The sequence below is a fragment of the Poecilia reticulata genome, linkage group LG2 (genome assembly GCF_000633615.1).
Source record: "Poecilia reticulata strain Guanapo linkage group LG2, Guppy_female_1.0+MT, whole genome shotgun sequence".
In the NCBI taxonomy this organism is placed as follows: domain Eukaryota; kingdom Metazoa; phylum Chordata; class Actinopteri; order Cyprinodontiformes; family Poeciliidae; genus Poecilia; species Poecilia reticulata.
In genome coordinates this window covers 23,679,833-23,704,861 of record NC_024332.1, presented here as the reverse complement: position 1 = coordinate 23,704,861, position 25,029 = coordinate 23,679,833, and the positions used below count along the sequence as shown (strand labels likewise).

At 43.9% G+C, this 25,029-nt stretch overlaps 1 protein-coding gene across 1 annotated transcript in view; it reads left to right on the top strand.

Annotated features, from left to right (window-relative positions):
• Nucleotides 1-13,525: 13,525 nt before the first annotated feature.
• Nucleotides 13,526-25,029, top strand: part of tnfsf11 (TNF superfamily member 11) — a 12,013-nt gene continuing 509 nt past the window's right edge. The window contains exons 1-4 of the mRNA XM_008437577.2: nt 13,526-15,271; nt 16,674-16,715; nt 21,259-21,379; nt 23,866-25,029. The exon at nt 23,866-25,029 is cut by the window's right edge and continues 509 nt beyond it. Coding sequence (XP_008435799.1) covers nt 15,068-15,271; nt 16,674-16,715; nt 21,259-21,379; nt 23,866-24,305 — 807 coding nt within the window. The 5' untranslated portion in view covers nt 13,526-15,067 and the 3' untranslated portion in view covers nt 24,306-25,029. The remainder of the gene's footprint in view (nt 15,272-16,673; nt 16,716-21,258; nt 21,380-23,865) is intronic.

Sequence of the window (25,029 nt, the reverse complement as noted above, 5' to 3'; positions counted from 1 at the left end):
CCTCTTCAGTGTCGTGACGTGCATACAAAGTGTGAGGGATTGCTCTAAACCAGGGGTGTCCAAAGTCTGTCCTCGAGGGCCGGCATCCTGCATGTTTTAGTGCTCTCCCTAGTGGTTGTAACAACCTCCTCAGCAAGTTAATGTTCTGCCTTCTAACGAGCCATCATTTGAAGCAGGTGTGCTAAACCAGGGAGATTTTGGACTTTGGACACCCCTGCTCTAAGGTCAATGACACAACGCCATGCTCCATGCTCATCCAGGAGGACTGAATGCTGCAAGTCAATGACTCGACGCGATCCACTGGATTCCTTAGAAAAGACGAATTGAACTGAGCTGAATCCAGCAATGACTCGTCAGAGGTCATGAGAGATTCATTGACCTTCAGGGATCCACCTGCTGCATGGCAGGTGGATCCCTGCCATGCAGCAGGTGGATCCCCAACTCTGGTAATCACCTAGAGTTGGTGTTTCCTACCAGCTCCAGGAGACACCTTGCTCTGTCTAAAACCTCAGCGTAGGCGTGTTCCACCGTGGTGTGTGGCAGGGAAAGTTGTGAACAATAGAAACAAAAGGCCTTAAGATACAATTAGAACAGGTTCTGTTATGTGTGGTAAGAACACTTTATCTCCCTTTGAGTTCAAAAGAACGTTTTCATGCCTGAATGAGTCACAGGCCCTTCACCACAGCGCCGCTATGCTTAGAAGCAACATGAGAAGGTTGTACATATCGGTCCCTTACCTGGACTATTTATGGCTTCTATTACCATAAATAAAAAGCTACTCCCTGGGGAAGAAACTGATGCTGCTATGTTTTTTACAGATGTCAAGGCAAAAGAGTCTCTGGTGGTCGGCCTTGATTTTGTTGGCTTTGTGAGAAAAGCTGTGGCTTAACGGCAGATCCCACAGAGTGACCAGTGGGGAGGAGAGCGCCGCCGCCCGTGATGTTTCCAGGCCTGTTGTCTGCCCGTTTCCACGAGTGACCACGCAGCCATGCCGGTGCTGCTGGGGTGTGCGTGAAAGCCCGACAATAACTCGCGGCTCTCCAACTCCCAGGGCAACCCAAACCCCTTTGCACTGTGAAAACTATCAGCGTGGGAAAGAAAGGATGGACAGCCCCAAACGGAAAAGAGGAGAGCGGCGGTTTGTGTCAAAGGAAGTTGTCGACCCATCCTAAGGTTACAAGCGTTCCTCTGAAAAGATCGGGAGGAGAGGTTGCCCGTGCTTCCCAAAGCAACTGCTCTGTTTTGACTCTACGGAGACTGAAAACAGCAATCGGAGCTCGGTGTGGACTTGGTAACCTGGTAAATAATATTGGATGTTATCTGCGAACCTGAGTAGAGATCCTGCCTGACTCACAAGAACAACAGACAGACACCCCTTGGCCGGAGCGCTGCTGTCCCCACCCAAGAACGTAAGGAAGACATGGGGAGGCTTCTGTAATGGGTTGCCTCATCCTGTGTTGTGTCTCTGCTCATCTTCAGCCAATTTACACCCACTGCTCTGTTGACTCAGGTGCGTGTGTGTGTGTGCGTGTGTTTAAATTAGGATTTGATGGAACACGAATGAGGAAAGACCTTGGCAAATCCATTTTTCTTTCTGAATGATCTCAGAGCACTTCCTCCACGCCCACCTTGGAGATGACACTGTGGTCTGGGTTTTTTGAGACTGGGCATGAGCACATCAGCTCTGACCACAGAGAGGAAGTAAAGGGCAAGACTGGGAGATCCTGGAGAGGCCCGGATGAATGGAGATGTCTCCTGCTGATTAGTTTAAACACAGGGCTTTCCTTCTGGCTCCAGCCACTTCCTAGTCTGGGTACACGGCAGTTAAAAGAGGCTGAAGCCCTTTTATTGTATGGAGGAATTGTTCAAATGAGAGATGAAGTTTGGAGGTTACAGTAAAGGTATTTTCAAAATGCCGGTTTTGGTTGCGGTATCTTCCCACTCAGATGCTGATGCATTAAGTCACATTTTGTCACATTGCAGCCGTAAACGTCAGTGAGTTTACGGGGACTGTGACCAGCCCAGAGTTGTGCATAAATGTAAATGTAGTGGAAAGAAAATGATACAGTACATCATTTTTCCACACACCGCATGCAGGACATAGACAAGAAAGTGTTTTGGCCTGCATGCAAAATGTCATGTGTGGTGCAAAACTGAAACCCTGTTCACTCAGGAAAAACTTTTTTTTTTTTTTTGGGGGGGGGTGGAGGTGGTGCACCATAAATAACTGAAACCCCAACATCTGCTTTTTATGTGTCGCATTCACACGGGATAACCGAAGCCTGAGATGTTGCTGAAATTTAAAGATGCTATATTAACCTTACTTGAGTTAATTTGTGAAAGCTACTTTAGCCTTTTACATTAAATTTGGTTCTGATTTTGCTCTTTCTCATCAGCCTTTTCGCTTTGATGCCGCACGTCATGTATGGCATCAAAACGAACACAACCCTTTTAGGTTTTCATCAAAACCCAAAAGGTTTTCATAAAACCCTCACTCATATAAAAATGCGGCCAGAAAAACAAAACCTGCCTAATTGCATATCAGATCCTGCCCATTTTTTGCTCAAACCACAGAGATGTTATTATCACAGGACCTACAAGTTCTTTGAAATATACCAGGTTATTTGCAGGGGATTTTTTTCACTTTACAAATTACTGACATTTGTAAAGTAATTTTTTTTTTATTGGCATTGTGGGTAAGAAGGAGGACATACTTGATGTGTGAGGCATGGTCACTGCACTGCAATTTGAAGGCCTTTGATGTAAACCATCCCGTTGTATCTCTGGCTGTATGTTTAGGGTCTTTGTGCTGCAGAAAGACAAATCTCCACCAATTTCAGGCCCTTCATATCCTGGAACAGTTGTTTTCAGCAGAGCATGGTGCCGGCGCCATCGTGTTTCACTGTGGGAACGGTGAGTTGTGTGCGTTACTGCGCTGAGTCCTAGTTTTCCAAAATGCATAGGCCAAAGAGTCGCATTTCTCCCTCATTTGACCAGACAGCCTTCTTTGTCACGTTTGCAAACCAGACTTCTTCATTCTATCTATCAACAATGGCTTCTTCTTGTAACGTTTATTTAAAGTTCACATTTGCGACAAATACTTGCAAACAGGTTGGTAAGAATTCTGGGGTTTTATTGAATGTAACAGATCTTGTGGCCCGGTTCCCAGATTTAAGCTTCTCAGATCTCTGCCATCAAAGGCGATTCATGGTTTCAACCTCCACTCAACTGCAAGATTTGAGAGAGAGAGAGAGAGAGAGAGAGAAAGAGAGAGAGAGAGAGAGAGAGAGAGAGAGAGAAATCATCATCTGCACCCATCTGCCAAGGTCTGTATAACAACCCTGCGTTTTCATGCTCATATTTCTCTGTATGTAAACATTAGTCCTCTCCCACACGCTCTCCTGGAGCTCTACCCAGGAGCTGGCTGCTTGTGGGAAATCCTCTTCCTCACCAGCATGTGGCTCCTCCCACAGCCTTTTCTCCAGCATGTCATCACCAACAGGATGTGTTTACATCAAGACGCTCATTAGGAAGTTCATAAAGCATCGATTCTGCTGCCAGCTTCGTTATTGTCACACATTACGTCCCGCCGCGGAGTCCTGAAGACGGCCTGCTTCCATTGGCCGCTTCGTCCAAACTCTCCCACACTCTCCAAGCCACACACATCAGCTGAAACTGTATCCGTCTAATGGCCTGGAATACCCCTGCTCAGGCTGATCATCACTCCAATTTTCTCTTCAAACGGGCAGTTTTGATAAAACCGCGAGATGGTGCGATGTGACGGGAGAGGTGGAGGTGGGGGACGGGGTGTAAACATTGGAGTTGCCATGGAGGTGGCTACAAAATTGTATGTGTGTGTATGTGTGTCTCGTTGTAAACTTGGAATGACCCTCTTTCCATAGAGGATGTGGGAGTGAGGGGAAAGAGACAATCCTCAGTTTTTCATGCCTCGGGTCTTGCAGAGCAGAAAGATGAAAGAGGGTCGATGATAAACAGTGGAAAAACCTGGGAAGGTTCTACCTTCAGCCCGGGTTTCTCACGCGCCCGGAATCCGGGACGACACGCGATCGCTTTGGTGCACGCGTTCAATCAAAGGCCAACGCAGCAGCCGAGTCGGGATGGCAGGATGCGTGCCATCGAATATTTATGCGCTGGGCAGCAGCTCCACCATTTCCTCGCTAATTCCTGCACTTCTCCCCTCTCTGGTTTCAAAACAGGCTGAACCCAGCGGAATCCTGCTGGTTGCTTTGAAGCCGAAATAGCCACGGCCAGAACCAGAGCCAGACTGACCGGGCCCTGCTCACTATGACTCCACAGTCTGTCTCTGCACCCTGAACCCTCACCCTTGACCCCAGAGACCTCAGACGGAGACAAACCGCTGACGTCAGGCGGCAGGCTGCAGCGTGAGGTTGCAGGGTTTAACGCCGGGGTGAGCGCAGGGCCATGGTTGACGAGGAATGCTCTGTAGGCTAGAGATAATACTTTGCTTGTAGCGACGCGAGGGTTGGTGTGGTAAACATCCTTGTCTGAAGTTTTATCTTTGAATGCAGACGATTTTTTTTCTCCTTTCTACTTTACCTCATTTATTGCCTCCATTTTTAGTTACGAGGTTTTTGTCAAGCTGGCATCCTCTGCTGGAGTGTCAGGTTCCACTTTCTGTCAGGCTGCCAGGAGCAGCACAAAGGGGCGTGAAGACAGATCAGGGGCGGTTCGACAGGCTGCTGCTGCTGCTGCTGCTGCTGCTACTGCTACTGCTGAGGTTGGGCCGGTTTGCTCTTCTCCACCCCAGAAGGAAGGGAACCATCTCCTGGGTTCGGGGACCAGTTGCCCATCTGGGAAGGCATTACCTGGACCTGGGAATGTGGAGAGTGAGTGGGTGTATGGCGCACATTTTCATGCGTGTTTACATTGGGTGAGTGGGTGTAAACATGTGTGTGTGAGCATGAGGGTGGGAATGTGTGATTGGGTCTGTGTGTTCCTGTTTATATGTCAGGTTGGGTCCTTAGCCGCTCCCCCCTCTCCTGGATCACCCTCACACCTTTTTCCCCCCACCATACTCCCCTCTGGTAACTGGTACATCTACTTTTCAATTATGTTATAATTGTTATTGTTATATATGCATATGTTGTTTGTTGCTATGGCTTATTGGTCTTGTTTTCTCTCTTTCTGCAGGTATGGAAACAGACTTCAAGAGTGTTGACTTGTGCTCTTCTTTCTCTCCTTTACTCCTCTCTTCTTCTTTCCCTTTAAACCTTTTTCCCTTCGTTTTCCATCTCTATGTCCGTTAAACTTGAAATAACCCCTCAAAAATGTCTAATAAAGTTTTATACGTGTATATGAAGTGACACAATGTTCCACTTGTAGAAGCAACCTGGCCCAACATGGTTGCTTCTACACGGTGGTGACCTGCCACCAACGTGTTTGAATGTAGGTGTTTTCTTTCTCTTCTACTTCTTTCTCATTCGTCCACAGAACAATTTCTCTTTATGCTTCGAGATCATCAAGATGTTTCTGGTAAATGTGAAACTGACCTTTTTACTCTATTTGGTCAGTAGATGTTTTAGGCTGTTTTCTCTTCTTGTTTCATTGTGAAAGGAGGATGTTTTGTAAAACCAACTGCATCACATTACAATTCTTTCAACAAAAACACACCTGGGGTGTTGCTTTGATTCTTTCATGTAAGTTTGAGGAGTCCTTTAATCTCCATGGCAACCACTCGGCTGTGCAGAACGTCTTGGTGGACCGAGCAGCTCCTCCTGTTAGCTGCAGTTTCCAAGCTTCCACAGAACAGAGCACGACTCCCACTCAGCTCCTTCAGACTAGTCAGCAGCAATCAGCAAACACCTGGTGGACCTGCTCACCTGCTGAACTCGTTATACAACCTACTTACTGGTAAAAGCCGTATTGTGATGACTTCCTGAAGGCAGCGTTTAAGAAAGAACAGGAAATTTTAAAGACGCAAAGGCCCAATTTCAAGGAGTTAAATTACAACGTAAAATTATTTTAAGACATATTGGATATGGACAACATTTTTACAACAACCGGAGGTAACATAGTTACTTGATTGTGCTATGAAATGGCCCCATGTGCCTGGAAAACACATAATACTGGCCCTTTAAGGGATCAGCTCAAATGCCACTTTAACCTGTGGACAGCCTCTGCTGAACCACAGCTCAGATCTCCTAAATCCTAAATGTACATTTCTGAGGGCACAGGAAACCCACAGATCCTAGCAGTGCATTAATGACCCCTGACCAAAAGAGGAGTGCATCTCACAGCTACATAGCCTCACTTCCACCATCAGTGCCAAGGCCCTGCTACGTTGAGCCAAACTCAGGAGTCTGCTGGAGCCATATTGTGGGTTCAGAAGGTCCATACCGAGAAACTCCAATCCCTGCGTTTTAGAGGCTAAACATCAACAGGTCTACACACGTCTTGTAAAAAGTCTGTGGGGGTAATGTGAACTACTACAACATAACCAAAATCATGTGTGGTTTTATGAAGTTTGAAAGTCCATAATGATGGAGTATTAAATGATTGCTGCACCACGAGGTTGGGGAGTGGGACGGGTGGGGGTGGCTGTAAAAACAGCGTTCTCCCATGAACTCCTCTGGCACCTTTAAATTAGTTTGAATTTCGCAAACTCACCCAGCATAGTAACGGCCGTACAACCGCCCCTCTCCTCCCATTGTCGCTGCTCCTGCCTAAAATAACCCGGCTCCTGCAGTGAGCTCCTTTTTCCTGCTGGCTTTCTGAAACCCTGCTGTGTTGTTGTGCTGGCAGCGGGACAGCGGCAGGGTTGATGGAGGTCACTCTCTCTGGGGTAACGGGAGCCACCGCCATGTTTAGATGCCACGGAGAGGCAGCGCCGCCACGCCTGCAGGGGCCCGGGCCCTGACCGGGCGCTCCAGCAGTAACCGTGCATCACTGCTCTCTCTCATATGTGTGAGAAGGCTTGAGTCGGAACATGCAATTAATGGCACCATTGGCACACTGTGTAATTACTCAGTTCATTTTAACTATATTCATTTTAACTATGGTCATTTTAACGATGTTCATTTCTGGTGTTTGTTCCTTCTATCGTTCAGTCTGGTTGCTTTTATTGTAAAGTAATTTTGGGTGCTCTGAAAGGCGCTTCTGAATAAAATGTATTATTGTTACTATTATTATCGTCTTACATGCTTTTTTCCCCCCTTCTATTTACACGTGTAGTAACATTACGGAAGGCCTTTGGAACCAATAATCACATCATAACAAACGTGTGTTTTATTTACACATTAATGTACAGGCCAGAGTGTGTAATCGTGAGGTAGGTGGAAATTAAGACAAATTGTTGTTTTACAAACATGCGGAATATGACGTGCGACAGAGATGCAAGAATGAATAAGTGTGAGTAATAATTTATTTGTTGTGAAATTATTGCCACATAAATAAACTGAATTGAATTATCAGTAGAGTTAGAGATCCTTTCAGTTAAATTGGTTGAGGCACCATCTGATGGTGTCGTTAGATGCAGTGTGATAATATTCAGCCAATAAACCTCACACACACACACACACACACACACACACGCGCGCACACACGCACACGCACGCATACACACACACACACACACACACGCACACACACACACACACAACTACCAACATGAAAAATGGATTATAAGAAAAAGAATCAAATCAACTAACAAATGAATTATGATAAAAGCACAATTTAATCAGTCAACTTGATGAAACAGAAGTGGCTTCAACCTCTGAGGTGACCGGCCTGCAAAAAACAGGATGAAAGAATCAGAAAGTCGGCTGCACGACTGATGTTAAAGGGACATTATGCATTTTTCTTGCACATTTTACAACACAACCAAGTCACTATGTTATAAAAATGCTGCACTTATCAAATATGAATTGAATTGAAATTGAGCCTGTCTCTTTAAAACTTTCTGCTCTTTCTGACTCTCGGCCTTCAGGAGGTCATCACTGTATTAACCCTTTAACAATGTTTTCACCGGCGTTTTCAAGCTGTATGCAAATTATTTAATTGAGACTTGTGTTATTTTATTTAACAAAACGGTTCTCTGAAGGCGTCTGAGGTTTGTAAGAGAGCATTAGTTTGACAGCATTATGAAGAATTGTGATACTGCTGTTGCATATTGGAATAATGATGACAACATCTGTTGTGGGGAAAGTTACACTTCAAAAACACAAAGTCTTACCACGTATTTTTGGTCTAGTTTCTAGTGTAAATATCCTAGTACCCTTGAAATAAGACAAAACTGACTTAAGGAATTTTCAATCAATATATAGTTGCTTGTTTAGAGTCAAAAATTTGTTCATATTGATGGAAAAAGTCCTAGTTCCACTGGCAGGTTATTTCACGCATGGGAAAAATGTCTTGTTAATTCATTTTCAGTCTTTGTTTTACTTCCCTGTTTGCGCTGTTAGCTTCTGAAGCTGCGGCTCCCAGAGCAACACATGGAGAAAGTGAGCAAGATGTTGATGAATTCCGGAGCAACATGTAAGCAACCACATCGACCTGAAGCACTCCACTCAGGCCAGACACAGAGCTAACATTAGGCTTCGATTTATCAAGCAGTCGTAAACAAAACCAGAAATAAGCAGCAGCATTTGTTTGTTTTTGCCGAATATGCATCTCTACATATTTGGGAAAACGGCATCTGTGGCCTCAGGAGGTGGAGAGGTTTTCCACCAATCAGAGGGCCGGCGCCTCCAGCTCCATCTTCTTCAGTCTGATGGCCAAATTGCACCGGAGCTGGGCAAATTCCTCTGTCTGCTTGTTGATGGGGTTTCTTCACCTGGATAAATACTTACTCCAGAGTTCTCATCTGAATAAGGAAAACTGCATGATATGTATATAAATAAATCCACGTATGAAGTAAAACATCTGACTTGACTGTGGTATTAACAGCTTTGAGTGACCAGAAAGTGTAAAGTCAAGTTTATTTGTGTAGCACGTTTCACCACAAGGCAGTTACAAAATGCTTTGCATCATAAAGGCATCATACAGTCAACAGTTATGAAACAGACAATAAATATTACATTTTGTCATCATCAAATGTGCTGATGTTTCGCTTACTGCCAATCACAGACAACTCTAAACAGCTGGGTCTTTAGCCTTGATTTAAAGGGATTCCGTGTTTCGGCTGTTTTGCAGTTTTCTGGAAGTTTGTTCCAGATTTGTGATGCATTGAAGCTGAATGCTGCGCCTCCATGTTCAGTTCTGGCTCTGGGCAAGTAATATCTACATGCAATGTTTATAAAAGCTTTTGTAAAGAGCATGAAGCAATAATGTGAAGAAGGAAGAAGCCAGCTTAGATTGAATTTTGGATTTTTTTTCTTTTGCCCTGTATTGTTATTTTGTAATTACGTAATATGTATACATTATTTTCAGTTTTGTTCCTGAAATACCAACATTTTGACATCAATGTGTATTTTGATCCATCTGATGATGCAGTTTTTAAATATTAAATTATGAATGTTTTTGATCAGTTACTCTGTACTTGAGTTGTCTTTTTTTTTTAAAAGGTTTTATTGGCTCTAGTGGCCTTTATTTGATAGTTAATTGACAGGAAAGTTGGTAATGAGAGAGGGGGAAGACATGCGACAAAGGTTACCAGGCCGGGAATCGAGCCTGTGACAGCCACGTCCTCCATACATAGGTTGTGCTTAACCCCTGCACCACCACAGCACACCCGATTGAGTAGTCTTTTTTACCAATTTTTTTTTTTACTTTTCTTTGAGTAAAAAAATAAGTTGAAGTAGTGCTAGACTTACTCGAGTGCAATTTTTTGGCGACTTTTCCCATCTCTAAATCTGACCTTTAACAAACAAACAACTCATGAACGAGCGCACACCTTTATTTTCATTTGGGTCAACTTTGGGAATGCTGTCTGGACAGGTGTGAGGATCAATCAGACGGCTGATTGATCCTCACCCGACCAAGGAACATTCACATTTTGCACATTCTTTCACAACTGCTTCTAAAAACAGAACAAGGCCTTAAAAAACACCCAACCATATTTTGGTAATAACTTAATATTTGTTGGTTTCTGGAGAATGCGTCATTTCAAAAACCTTTCGATTGTTAAGTCACTCTGTGCCGTTACCTAGCAGTACCGGTGAAGTCCAGTCTGTTACCTAGCAACTTAAATGGAGCTCCAGCCCGTTTCGGTCAGCTGGTTTTACTGCTGTATGCGCTGTATGTACAATGGCTGCTGGAAAAGACAAGTGTTTTGTTGTTGACTTACCATCCAGAAAGCACTTGTTGATTGTGCAGGAGGCTCCACTTCTGCTTTTCAAAGAAATATGGTTGTATAATTTCGTATCTGTCCGCAGCCATTTTCCTGTGCAAGTGTAAACATTGAGTTGGAGGTGAGGGGGCATGGCCAGTGCCAGGTATTTGGATTTAAAGTGACAGAGGCCCTAAAACACCTGAAAGGAGCTCACAACAGGCAGAACTGAGCAAACTGACGATTTTGTGCAAAAACCCGGACAGCCTATAAGTGAAAGCCGTACTACTACTGTGACAACAAACATCAACCTCAGTTATCTGTTTGTCACGCTGCTGCCTCAGATCACGGCGTCTGATATCTGGAATTCCAGAAGTAAGGAGTCTTAGTCTTGATCGCTTGCTTAGTTCAGGGAGCTCTGGAAGGGATCGCGACGAGGCGGATAAGTAACATCATGGACAGCCACCTGCAAGCTTTGCGGTGTTCCTCATATCCACATGTGGTCAATTGTGAAAGAATTATTCAGTAAAACATTGAACAGGAAGCCCAGACTGCGACAGCTGTGGCCAGAGTCATGAGTCAGGCCAGCATGACGTCCGCCGGTTGCATTAGTTTCTTTGCTTAGTGCAACAGTGGAATTCCAGGCTTCTTGTCATCTGTTTTCCTTTTTTTTCATTTCCTTTTATCTGGTAAAATGATATTCCATAATTTAAAAGGAAAAAATATTCATGCAGCCAATATTTTATACCTTTTTATTTCTGCTGCTTCTATTATTAGAAAACAAGGAAATATCTGAGAGAACGGACCTCCCTGAAATGTCTGCTATGTGCCTGCCTGTCACAGCCTGTCACTGCTAAGCTTAAGATTCTGTACCAGTAAAAAAAAAAAAAGATAATGTGTGTGCATATGAATTATCCACACACATGATCAATTTTTGACAATACATAAAAACACATAACACATAAAAAACCCACATAAAAACTATTGTTTTTAACACATCATCTTTAGACTTTATGCAAAGGTAAGTTTAGTTTTGGCTGCTTTATCTGACCACAGAAGAGTATTTTACTCTGGGTGTTTAAAAGGGAAATATTATCTGTTTTCCAGGCACTTAGTATCATTTTATAGCACAATCAAATATTTTTTTTTATCTCCAGTTGTTATAGAAATGTTGTTTATATCAAATATAAAGTTTGAGTTTGTAATTTAACACTTTGAAGTCATCACAAAATGGCTGTTAACCCTTTAACGTTTTTATCAGCATTAATCTGAGAAGTAGCTCCACCAGGTGTTTGCTAATCCCTGCTGGCTAGTCTGAAGGAGTCAAGGTAGTTCATTGTGTATCCATAAACTCATGGTTGGAAGGTTGAGCAGGCATTCTTTTCATGCTAGTAGCATTAAAACTCCCTCCACTTTGACCAGCTGCTTCACTGAGATGCACTGAAATTCCCTCTGTGACAAGTCAGCCAGTGTCATCCTCAGAAGCCTTTCCTATGAACACATCCACAACTTCACTAGAACTGCTGTCTTACGATAAAAAATGCTACTCATTTCCTCCCATCTGCTGCCTTCTCCGCTGCTGAAATTCTCATCCATGCCTTCATCACCTCCAGACTTTATTACTGTCATGACGTTTTTGTGCATAGTCAGCCAAGGTCAAAAATAAACTCCAGCACATCCTAAGCTCTGATGCTCGCCGGGTTTCCCACACCGGCTCTCTTGACCACGTCACCTCCAGTTCTCCAGAAGCCGTCCTGACTTCCTGCCCCTCAACGTGTCCACGTCAAAGTTCTTACCCACAATGCCCTCCGTTAACAGGCTACCTCACCGACCTGCTCCACGTCAAAGTCGAAGCTAAGAGACAGGACCTTCTCCAAAGATGCTGAGTCAATATTTTCTGGAATCAACTCGTTGCTGTGGTTGCTTTTCCTTGGTTTCTTTGTCTCTGCTGAAGTAAAGCCTCCCCACAGCATGACCCTGTCACCACCATGTTTCACTGCAGAGCTGGTGTGTTCAGGCTTATATAGAGTGTTAGACCTTATGGGACCACATGCTATTTGTAATAATCCCACAGATTATCTGTGTGCGAAACACTATAACATGCATCAGACCTCAAAAAACAAAAAAAACAACTGTACATACTACTGTCTCTTTAAAGGCAGATTTTTCTCCCAGGACGTACCGCAGATTGATGGTATCACACATGCACTCTGCCTGTTGGCTCACTGACTTTAAACCAAACGTTATCTTTATAAGCAAACAGAAACGTATCACATTCCAGTTCCACAGGAAAATCTTGAAGCGGAGTTTCATTTAAATGAACCATGTTCATCCACTATCATACATATGCAAAAATTATTCATTTATTTTTTTTAAAATAATCAAATACGTTCTCATCTATGAAGATTTCTGAGTAATGATGTGACCAGGCTGTGTTCCCATCCTGTCATAACCCAGCTGTTGCATTTCAAATGAGCCAGAGGACCAGCCGGGGAAATTTGATTTTTTCCGCCAGCACGAATGGAAAAATATTTGATTAAAGCATGTAGAAAACATCGCAGTGACTTATATGAAAACAAAACAAAACAAAACAACAAAAAAACCGGGTGAAATGGCATCAGTTTATCAGTTTATCAGTAAAGCAGCTGCAGGCAAAGTCTCTTGTCAAAACAAACAACAGACGTCTGGCTTTAAGCCTCCGCTTCAGCAAAGTTTTAACAAGCAGCAGGGGTGTTTTTGCAATAAAATAATTTAACTGAACTAATAATAATAAATATGTCATTTACTAGGACAAAAAGAATGACATATTCAAAACAACCTAATCTCTGTGTGCCTTCAAACTGGTTTTGCCAGCCTTGGTGCCAACAAATGCAACATCTGGCAATTTGCCTTTCTTCTTTCTTCTTTGCAGAACCGTTTAATTTTAGCAACCCTGAAGGCTTTTCCTGCCACCTGCACTGGCAGCAGCAGCTAGTACAGGTGGACGACTCCGTCCAAAATACCCACAGTATCGATACCAAGTCAATATTGGATCAATGCGATACCTTAGTTCGCATTACCTTACCTTAGTTTCAGATTCCCCCCTTAAAGTTTTGTTTCATTTTTGTGTCGTAGATTCTCAACTCTAACTAAAAAGAAAGATGCTTTGATCTTTTTTATCTCACTTTATTTAGGAAGAAGTGCAGAAACATTTGTTCTGCTTTGCTCTTGCTTTGGATAAAAGTTTATCCAAAAAATAGGTTTTAGCAAAAAATAATTCAAAGGAGAAACTTCAAAAACACCGTAAGGTCAGAGGTTTGGTGATATATCAAACTTAAATGATAAAAAGTATCGGTATTGGCGATACTGGCCCTGATTTACTTGGTACACCAAAATATTCAGTATCGCTCACCTCTACGTTTCAGCTGCACGTCAATAACTATACGGTTATTCATCAGGAGTAAAAAAACAACAAAATTAAAACATCTCACTGGACTCACTAAAAGCAAATAACGTTACCAATTGGATCAATGATTGCTGCAAGCAAAAACCAGCAGGTTTAATAAGAAAGTACACTTTGCTAAAGTCATGAAAAAAACCCAGCCTTCCAGAATGAAAGAAAAGCAAAGAACACGGAAGAATATTGTAGATTGAATACAGCAAGAACATTTACTGTTTTAATTTTATTATTAGAACAGAATATAATACAGATAATAATTAAAATGAAGGAAAGCAAAAATAAATAAATAAAGTAGGTAAATAAAAATCATTAAAGTTGCTAAATGTGGCATTGAGAAGTGGCCCAAGGCAAGCGAATTAAGCAGGGCCCCCACACCAGGGGGCCCCCAAGAGCACCAAGCTCCATGTATGTATAACTAAATGCTTTTACACACAAAAAAATATTTTTATATTAATTTTAATGTTGTTACACAAATAATGGGTCAATATCTCCCTCCTGTTGGCTGCTGGGGAAATATAACATATCAAACTTGTTTTCTGTTCGTTTAGTGTTTATCAGGTGAGGTTCTGTTAAAATTATATGGCACACTTAGATAACTCGCTGCATTTCTAAATCCAATTTATTTCATATTTTCTACTCCTCTAAAGTCATCATAACACTAAATGTAAGCTAATTACAAATGCCGCTAATGATAGTAGGCATGTTACACACATAGAGTAATCTTTAGGTACTATGAAGAGATCTGGGGTTGATATGATGGTTTTGGGGGCCCCAAATGAAAACCTACTCCGGGCCCCAAAAAGACTTGGCCCGGCCCTGGTGGTGTCAGAAAAAGAAAACCAGTATTTGCTTGGGAAACATAATCTAAAAGTGTTTTAATGTCAGGACTAAATCAGACTCTAAATGAACCTCTACCTACCCGCCCCGCTGGGGCTTTTACCCGCATATTTTCTGCACAGATTAATGTCGCAGAGATTAAAGCAGCTCTGATTTCTTCTCTTAATCCATCTGCTTCCATCCCCGCTGCGTCGCCAGAATCCAGCCTGAGTCTCTGAGACCGTGTGTGTCATCAGGGGTGTGGACGCTGCAGAGAGGCGTGGGCCCGCGTCACATCTCCGCCATAAAGAGCCCGCTTCACCTGCAGCAGCAGCAGCAGCAGCAGCGGCACTCAGGTCGACCCGGTTCGCGGTCTGTTTCGCTTCCCATCGCCAAGATCCCCTGTGATTGGCTGAGCGCTCTCCCTTTAGCCCACCCCTCCGCCCCTCCACTTGCAGACGCGCAGGGACTCTTCGCTGACTCTTGTTTCCTTCCTGCGCTCTGAGTCTGGGAGCACGTCCCCGGGGTTGAATCGCAGAAGCAGAGAGCAGACGGAGCCGCGCACCATGGCAGCTACGCACAGCAGCGAGTACCGGGCCTACCTGCGGAACGCCATGGACATCGAGGCCGGGCAGCAGCGCTTCCCGCCGGTGCCGAGCTCGGAGCCGACCTACCGATCGCTGTTCATCGGGACCCTGGCTGTTATGGGAATACTTCAGGTGGCCTCCAGCGTCGCGATCTTATTGCACCTGACCGGTTACCTGCACGAGGTAGGCGCAATGAAGCGTCGCGCTTGGCGAGTGCGATCGGTGCTCTGCAAAAGAAAAAAAAAAAAAACAAAAAGAGAGAGAGAAAGAGAAAGAGAGAGAAAAAAAACCATTCCTCAAAACTTTTGTCAACGAGTGAGTTCAGATAGTGCGACAACAAAAACCTGGGCTATTTGCGCAATAACTCCCCAGAGAGCCATAAAGTGAGAGATAAGCTGAGCTCGGGCTTTATGAAGCAGGCGGCGTGTTCTCTCAGAAGTGAAGCAACCCGCTGCTGTGCAGGGATCCCAGGCGACGTCAAACAAAGTGCAGTTTTTGGTGCGTCTCTCTGCACGCGCGCACCGAGGTGCCCGATAGCGTCGCGCGCGAGCCCCTGGCAGCGAACCGGGAGAGATGCGTGTTGGCCCGAGCCGTCTCCCCGCCGCTGCGCCCAGATGACATCTCAAGCAGGCGTCCTGCGTCTCCTCGCCTTGTTTGCAGATTGCAGATGTTTTCACTTGAGCCTGTCGTTTCTCATGCGCGTGTTTACATGCCATCAGCGGCTTCCAATTGCCATTTATGAGTCATGAGTTGTAAACTTTGAAGGATAAGCAGAGCTGTTTTTTCCAGAGGTCTGGCTGAGTTCAAGTGCCTTTTTTTTTTAAACACTGTTGCTCGTGTAAGGAATGCAGAGTCCTTATTCTAGGGTACAAATGCTTCAAAAATGGCAATTCATCAAGTTCTGCCTCGGCTGCCTCTTTCTAGCTACACGGCGGTCTTGCTGTTGTATAATTGTCATGTCAGAACAAGCAAAGAGAGCAGACCGCATGTCCGGTCTGTCAGGATCCTCAGAGTTCACCTGGGGAGCGTCTGCTGCCCCCAGCCTCACCCTGGCAAATTGGTTCCAGTGTTCTGGTGAGCTATGTGGGCAAAAATGTGTGTATCTGGGGGGGGTTAGAGTCTTTAAAAACAAAAGGAGGGATGGGAGAGAGAGAGAGGAGGATGAAGGTCTAGGAAGGTGTACCTGGATTGTGAGGCAGGATTGAACTGAGTTTGGCACCGCTTGTTGTTTGTTCGGAGCTCAGAAGCCAGACCTCCATGTTTCCTGGACACCTGTGGAGCTTCCCTGACGGTGGGCGATCAGAGTGGAGCCGTCTCTTTAAGACGGGATGAGCTGGTCTGAGTTGGTTTCAAACGGGACTCTCAGACTCTGCCTGGAACGTTGTTTCTGTATGGATTTGATTTTGCTTGTTGCAGTGGAAAGCAGAGAAACATGTGGAAAATAACTTAACCTCCCCCTCACACACACACACCGACACACGCGAAGCTTTTTGACAGCCCTGCTGCAGATTGTCTTCTTCTGACACCTTTCTGTCGGAGAGGCCCTCACCGTTCTAACATGCCCCTCCTCTCTCTCTCTCTGCAGGTGGACCTGTCACCGTCTTCCCGTCCTTCCCTGGAGATGGAGGTGAGTCAGGCTAACTTCCTCTAACATGTTTCCCTCCCTTTTGGCTAACATTTATCATGTGTTACTCTGTTACAAACACAAACGTCAAGATACTTTCACTTGACTCTCGTAGGATTGTAAACGATAGGGTAACTGCGAAGTCATGAATAAAATCCAATCACATGTGTATGTATGTGTGTGTGTGTGTGTGTGTGTGTGTGTGTGTGTGTGTGTGTGTGTGTGTGTGTGTGTGATTTAAGACGTTCTGTTTCTGGCCTCGGAGGTTCTGTAGAGAACAAAGCGCCCTGGAGACGGAGGGTCACGGCAGACGGGTCAGGGAGGGTGTGGTGGGGAAGCTTAAAGCGAGGTTAGGTCAGAAAACTGTGAACATCTCACAGAACTCTGTTCAGTCCATCATCTGATCATGGAGAGAGGACGGACCGACTAAGACATGACCTTCCACCTAAACCTAAAGATTGAGGAAAGAGAGTGTTGATCAGAGGAGCAGACAAGATGGCAACTGTGGAGGAGCTACAGAAATCCACAGCTCAGCTGGTTGATTCGGCTGACAGGACAACTTTTTGTTGTACATTTAAGTTCTTTGGAAGCTGTTTTTGAAAGAAAGTCGTATTTGGGTCCATTTATGATTTGTGGAAGTCCATCTCTCAAAGAACAACAAGGTTGCCTCAATCGGATGGTTTAGATCAAACTTGTTCATTAGCTACAATGGCCCAGTCCAGAAGTCCAAAGTCCAGAAGTTAGTAATTTTTTGAAGGGCCACTTTGTTTACAGAAACTTCATAATCCGTTTTATTGATGGTTTCTGTTGGGTGTGGTTGTTATTTCCATTTTATGTATTGTTTTTATTCGGCTGTTTAAAACGTCTTCCAGATCCAGTTTTGATCTAACTTGCATAAGTTTTCCATTACTTGAAAAATGGTCGCAAAACAACAATCTTACCGTTAAAAGCAGTAATTACTGGGATAGTTCATTGTCCAGCAAAATGTGTGATGGTCACAGGCTTATCCATAGAAAACTATGAAGCTCTGCTCTGTTTTTCCACATTGGCTTTTCACATGGAAGTCCAGTAGAGTACATTATAGTTCATAATTGCACTGCGTCACATATGCAGATGCCTGCCGGTGTTCTACTATAAATGTTCCTGGAACAACAGCTGGGACCTTGAAATGCCTCCAGTATCCGTTTCTGAGCCAAACACAACCTCCCAAAGGCGGATTTAACGCCGACAATGATTTCAAGCACACCAGGTATTTCTTCTTGTCGCTGTCGAAGGAGGAAGTAGAGCGTATTTACTCACGCTGGTGTGTTTTTAAGGGAGTCAAATTAGCATCAGCAATTTTTTGGAGTCATGATTTTCCCACGGGTATATTTCCTGTGAAGCCAAGCACAAAACCCCCAGCTGGTTGTGCAGGGCTGGAGCGAGGTCAGACCGCAGGAACACAAACACCTCCAGAGACGATAAAAAAAGGGCTTCTCACTTCAGATTTCTTTTTCTTTTTTTCCTCGACTTCGACTCCGTCGACTTCCCTTCTGCTGTGCGTGGACAGTAAGTTTGCAGCCCTCTTGCTGGCTGGCGTCAGCGGTTGCAGTGTTTTCTTGGAAGTCATTTCGAACATCAGATGTTAAATTCTTAATTTCTTGGCATGGGCTTCTACCAACCCAAAGCAAAGCCCATCAAGAAAGCGAAACAACTTAAAATTATCTTTGCTTTCTAGCTTTTTTTCATGATGCTTTAAGTTCCCATGAAATTCCATGCTTGTTTGCCCTGGGTTATCCCTGGTAAGGACTAGGGTCAAAGGTTAGTGGGTTAGGGGTATGGTGAGGGTTAGGGTCCTAGTGGAGTCCTGAGATGAACCACCCGCCCTGTCTTGGACTGAGGAACTCTGTTTTTGTTTTCCCCAAAGATTACAGGAAGAGATTGTTCTGGGCTTTATGATGCGTCATGTTGACACTTGACCCTCACCATGTTGAGCTAGGGGTCAGCGCCGGAGCCGCGCAGGGATTTTGTTTGACAGCGGTGCCTCCGAGGACGGCCGTCGGCTGGAGGGAGACGGGATATGCAGGCCTGTGGTCGGTGGTGAGAACGCAGGGCCGTGAATCAGCCGCAGCTCATGATCTGACTGTTTATAATGTGCAGAGATCTGTGGAAGAAGTCCGCTGCGTTGTGAAACACAAAAAAGAGACGGTCCGCTTTGGTGGCCGAGCTCTTGAGTGAGAGGACTTTTGTTCTCGAGCAGGATCTCAGAAACCACTCGTCAACATAATAGACATGTTGAGTGATGTATGTGGTGAGCAGTTAAAAGGCTGAGTTGAAGTCTGCGTGCACTGCGGTGATCCAGGACGAAGCATGTGCGACCAAGTCAGCCGTAGCCGGGCGCAGTCTCCCGGAGAGATGGTTCCTCTTCCACTCACCAGGGAAAAGAACAGTGTCTTGCAAAAAGTGTTCATACAGCTGGAGCCCTTTTTACTTTAAGTCAAGTTACAACCAGCAACGTGTTTTGTTTGGGATCTTATGTGGGAGACTAACGCAAAGTTGCGCACAATTGTGAAATGCTACACGCTCTTCAAAATTCAGGGGCGTCATAAAGACATGGCCGTCAGAAGGAACTCTGGAGGAGCTGGAGAGAGGAGCGGCTCAGGCATTTCTTGCGTATTCTAAACAATAATTTGTTCACTGTGTGTTGGGCATTCCAGGAATCTGGCATATGCAAAACCAAACAAACATCAACAAAAGAAAAGTAAAGCTTCTTTTGATAGAAAGCAGAGCTTGGCAGTGTGTATGGGAGGATGGATGTGGCTAAATGCTAAAAGACAGCCGGAGCTTCAGTGGAATGGGACATGTTCACATGTTAGAATGGCCCAGTCAAAGCCCACCTAAATGTAAAAGAGAAATAATGTTCATAGATAATGAGCTATTTTGGAAAAAAACTGAAGGTGCAAACATTTTGGTCTGTAGCTGTGCATTGGCTGCCCTTCTGATTGGCCACCCCAACGTCCATTTCAGATTCAGACCAAAGATCAATTTATATAGGATACAAAATAGTCCCCCCTCCCTCTTTCTTAGCTTCAGATTTTGGCATGCTGTTTGTTGCTATCCGAGACAGCAGGGAATTCAGATAAAATTGTAATTTTAGTATGCCACCCTTCTAGACACGCCCCCCCGCCTGTAGCTGCAGTGAATGGAGCTTCTACAAAACAGTAACTCAAGCCGACTATATACAAATGCATGCCGCACTCTTCGCTTGTTCAAACAATATCCTATAAAGTACACTGAGGTTTGCAGTTGCAGCTTTAGAAAATGTGAATTCTTGAGCAAGGCACTATATATTTGTTATCTCACCACAAATTAGGACGGATCCTACAATTAAGGTTCCAAGGAGAAGCAGCTATTCCTTAACCTTGGCTGCATTCTTCAGCCAGTCACATTCCAAGACGCTGCTCTGTAAAAATGTTTGTGTTGCAAATTGTTTCTGGATGACAGCGCTAATCTTAAGCTGAACTCCGTGCAGTTTGTGTGGACTTGTGAACAAAATGCTAAGAGCAACATTAACTCATTGCATTGTTGCAAAACCCATGTTAACAGTGTTTCTTTGAGCTGTTTTTGGACTGGCTGACTGTGTGTGGTTTCCAAGTGCTTAAAAAGCACTAATCCTTTCATCTACACTTTCCATTCCATCCCATTTTTTCAATAATGACTGAGTTATGGTGAGATAACAGTGCCAGGATTCCTGAAATTACTGGTTAGAAGGAAACTACCCTCAGCCCATAAAACAAGTTTAAACATCTTTAGGGATGTAATAACAGCCCAATCTGTCAATCACTCCAAATTGTGCACATGGATTTTGCTTCTGCAAATCTCTGCAAATGTGAAGAAATGCGTCAAAGCGGGAGACCGTTAGGAATCCCGTTTCACTTGCGCTCGCGGTCTCTTGGGTAAACTCAATCATGTAGGTAGAAGCAGAAAACAACACTTCAGCCTGATGTGCTAATCTCTTGCCAGAAGTGTAGGAGACTTGGCAGCTCCGGCGCTGTAAGTGTTTACTCGCATGGAAACCATGTTTTCGTCAAGTGTATATGCTCGGTCTTGCCTGAAGACACCCCGGCTCAGTCCAAATATGGTTTATGCCAAATCTGGGAGAAGCTCAGCCACTCTGAGAAGTTCCCGTCGCCATGGGGGCCTCCAGCTGTAAATACGACCACGGACATAGAAGGGACTTAGCGGAGGGAAGATGATATACACAGACACATAGTCCATAGACGCCCCTATGCTTAACGTCTGCGCATACTCCCACTCAGAACCATTACAAGCAGCCTGTCATTTAGAGTGAAAGCAGAGCTAAGCTGTGGTAGGTTATGTCCAAATCTTTTTGTTGCTTAAGGAAAAGGCCTCTTGTAATTGCAGGTCTCCAAATTACAAACTTCAATTGTAATCAAACACACGCAAAAGGACGTGCACATACGCAAAGCAGATGGTCACCGATGGTTTTTGAGCTTTTGGTTTACAAGTTGATGTTTGCTGAACTAGCCTTTGTTTTTCTCCACAGAGTGAACCAGTGGTGCATGCCCTGAAAGACCCAAGAAAAAAAGGCAGGTGCAAACTTCCCAAAGACGCCACAACCCCGTCCGCCCATCTACCAATCAGAGCACCTCAGGAGTTCACTAAGAGTGAGTCAAGCCGATGTAACATGTCTCCTTTGGCCTTTTGTAGTAAATCTGCAGTCTGGAAGCTTTGTCTCCCCCCGCTGGCGCTGCCGATAAATACACAAACATTGTCCATGTGTGGTAATGTCGTTAGGAACACAGTCAAACCCAAAACGGATACCAACTCCTCCAAGAGCTTAAGCATGACGTCTGTTGGTCCTAAAAGAGCGTCCTCTTCTGTTAAATATCTACAAAGAGATAAACTACATCCTTACTGATCCATCCACATGTTCAGGTTATTCCGTCTGGTTGGGTTTTGTTAGACTATATTTATACCACAAAACATGTCTATTTCCCATTCGGACCATTAGATTAGAAGGTTCTTCTACTCGTTACTCCAGAGTATATTTGCTCTTTCATTTGGGGGAGTATTGTGACTGTACTAGCTGTTGGAAGAACCGATCTTGACAATAAATTTCAGATGCTCACATTCTACATCTTAAAGAATCCACACTGGAAACGGCATCCATTTGACAACAAATCTGGACTGGCAGAAGTGGAAACTTATAGTTTTAGTAAAGACGACAGAAACATAATTTGCGTCCCCATTTGATTCTTGTTCCAACTTGCAGTATCCGCAAACCAAGTCCTAAACATCCATAAAATGTTCTAGTTTATGGCTGTGCATTAGCTGATCATGGTATAATTCAATGACTTGTGCATTTAGCTTGCATTTAATGTTAAGTTTAAAGATAAGGATCAAGGTTACAGCTACTTTTAGGAATGTAAACTATTAAATTTACACTTGGTTGAATTTTTTTTTTGTTTTTCTTTATTCTGACTTTGGTACTTGGCAACAAATTTTATGGTGGTGATAAGATATTGAGAAAAGATTGTGCAGTCAGTTCAATCCCAACTCTCTCAGAGATGGTTTAGGAGGGGACGGCCCGCCTGCAGTGCTGACATCAACCCCATTGAACACTTACGGAGTCAGCTTGTGGGGGCGTGATGTTCGTGCCCGAGTGGCCAGAGCACTTACATGAAGTGTGTTGAAAATGAAAAGTGACATGATATCAGTCACTGAGGCCCAGAGCTGAGGGTCAAGACAGTTTTGTTCTCTTTTTTTTTCTTTTCTTTTCTTCACAATGCTTTTCCAATCTTATGAAGTGCTTTCATCCACGTGTTTACTTTAGCAATTTTCCTCCGACTGACGACTGTTCTCTGGTTTTTGTTTTTTCTGAGAAGTTAAAATTTGCGAGTTCCAGGAAAAAAAAGCATCTGGAACTCTCTGCGAGTGTAGAACGCCAATTTGGAGGATCTGCACCAACTAAACCTCCAATCCGAAATCCAATATGGCTGCCATCCTCATAAACAGAGTGAAAATGATTGTTTGTGCATCGTCAAATCACGAGCTGGATTTCATGCTAGTGAGGCAGTTTAGCCATTTACTTCAAGTGTGTAGAACAAGAGTCACATGTAAAAGCTGCAGGACTTTTGGCCTTCAGGAACGCAGTTTGAGATCACTTTAGGTCAATAAGAACGGGCTTCCTTCCTTGGTAACTTGCATAGTATAAGCAAACATATTTCATAAAACATTGCTGAGTTGTTCATAGAGAAGATCGACTTGTTCACTATCAACTGTATCTGTGTTTCCATTACAAATGTGCACAAGTCCTTGTCGATATCCTGCTAATGTCCAGGAAATATAATTTTACTATTGCAGTGTTTTCATTAAATAAGAAATGAAATGAAAATCACACATGAATAAGTTTTTTCATGCGATAAGTCTTTAAAAATATTTAAATATATTTATAACTCATCCATGGTGCTAGCACTCATCATCAGCCAATCAGAGGAGATGTCAGTGTCTTATTCAGGCTTTGGAGTTACAAGCCTCGCCTACTTCGGAGTGGTGTTTTGAGGAAATTGTAGTCAATGATTTTACTTTAGAGCTATGGATTCATCACATTTGAATGACACAACTTTTTTATGAACTTTGTGATGCTGTGAGAGCTCTGGTATGAAAAAAACAAGCCATCATCCGCCTACCACTTCCTGTCGTTGTCTTCTTCATTTCTGCCAGTAGTAACATCCAGGCGCTGATCACGTTGATCAGGATCACTGATCCTGAAAAGGTGTTTCTGTTGCAGTTTTGTGAAATACATCAAATTCAACATGACCAAAAAAACATCCTCAACCTAGCGCAAAAACAAAATTATTTTCAAAATCTGCATTTCTACTAGGCAGATTAATTTTCAGAATTTCACTTTGCTCAATTTCATGGTTAACAGAAACACAGCTACTGAAACATTTATTTTTTTTTTGCAGTTTATTATTTGCACTTTGGCCTCGATCACGTGGTCCGACGTCAACTCCACGTTTCTCACTTTGATTTTCTCAAAACCAAACCACACAATCCATCAACACGTTTGGTACCAACAACCAAAGATTCTTTTTTGAATGTAAACTTCTCTGACTCATTTTTTTTGTTTGTTCTTGTCATCTCGCAGAGGACTACAGCATGATTAACATCAAGTGGGACGATCAGCACGGAAACCTCCACAAAATGAGCTACGACGACGGAAACCTGCTGGTGAGGGAATCGGGCCTCTACTACGTCTACGTGAAAACCTGCTTCCGCTACTACAACATCGGCGGTCCAGACGAGGGCCGTGAGGCCAGGACGCGCCCGCCGGACGTGAGCAAGGCCCAGCTCATCCAGTACGTCTACCATAAGAGCATCAAACAGAACAGCAGGAAGGTGTTGCTGATGAAGACGGGAAGCACCAAGCAGTGGAACAACACGAGTTACAACATGTACTGCGCCCAGCAGAGCCGAGTGGTCCACCTGGTGGAGGGAGACGCCTTGTTTGTCGAAGTATCTAACGCTTGGCTGCTGGACCAGGAGGCGGAAGGGACGTATTTTGGGGCTGTAAAGTGGGGTAACTGAAACTTTGTCACCGGCGGAGCAAACATGCTACTGAACATTTTTCTAACCGATGGAACCACTTTTAGGGGATTAGTGATGTTGAATTGTCGAACCAGTTTGGTTTATGTTTTACGCCACCGCGTGTGTTTGGTTGTACGCCACATTGCCTTTCATCCAACAGCCCTGGAGACTTTCATCAGGTGAACTAAAAAAGAAAGAAAGAAAGAAAAAAAAAGGGGGGGTTAAAAACGGAACCTTTTTACTTTCCCACAAAGCTTCTTGATTAAACATTTACCAGCACTGGAATTTTAAAGGACGTTTTTAGTGTGTTGCGATTTGCATGCCAATGGATTTTTGGCTTAGAGTCCCACATAGAGTCAGCATCTGTATATGTTGTAGTACTACAAACAATAAGGGAGCAACAAAGGAAGTGAGCTTCGAGGCAGAAAGGATTTTTCGGTGCTCAGTGTTGGGCAAAATGTCCAGAAGGACACTGGGGTGGAGCGTTATCAGTGTCTCAGACACAACAGAGAGCGCATGAATGTTTTCCTAAAAGTTTTAGGTGGTTTGAAAAAGGCATCCTCACATTAACTCACATTGGTTCAATTGGGAATGAGCAGTCAGGTGATGACATTCTTTATGTTGTGCTTACATTCTCAACGTTGGAATGAAAGCCTTAAAAGCTTAGGCCCACAGCATTGAAGTGAGGTTCTTTAGAGTAATTATCAGTAATGTTTCTCTCGTC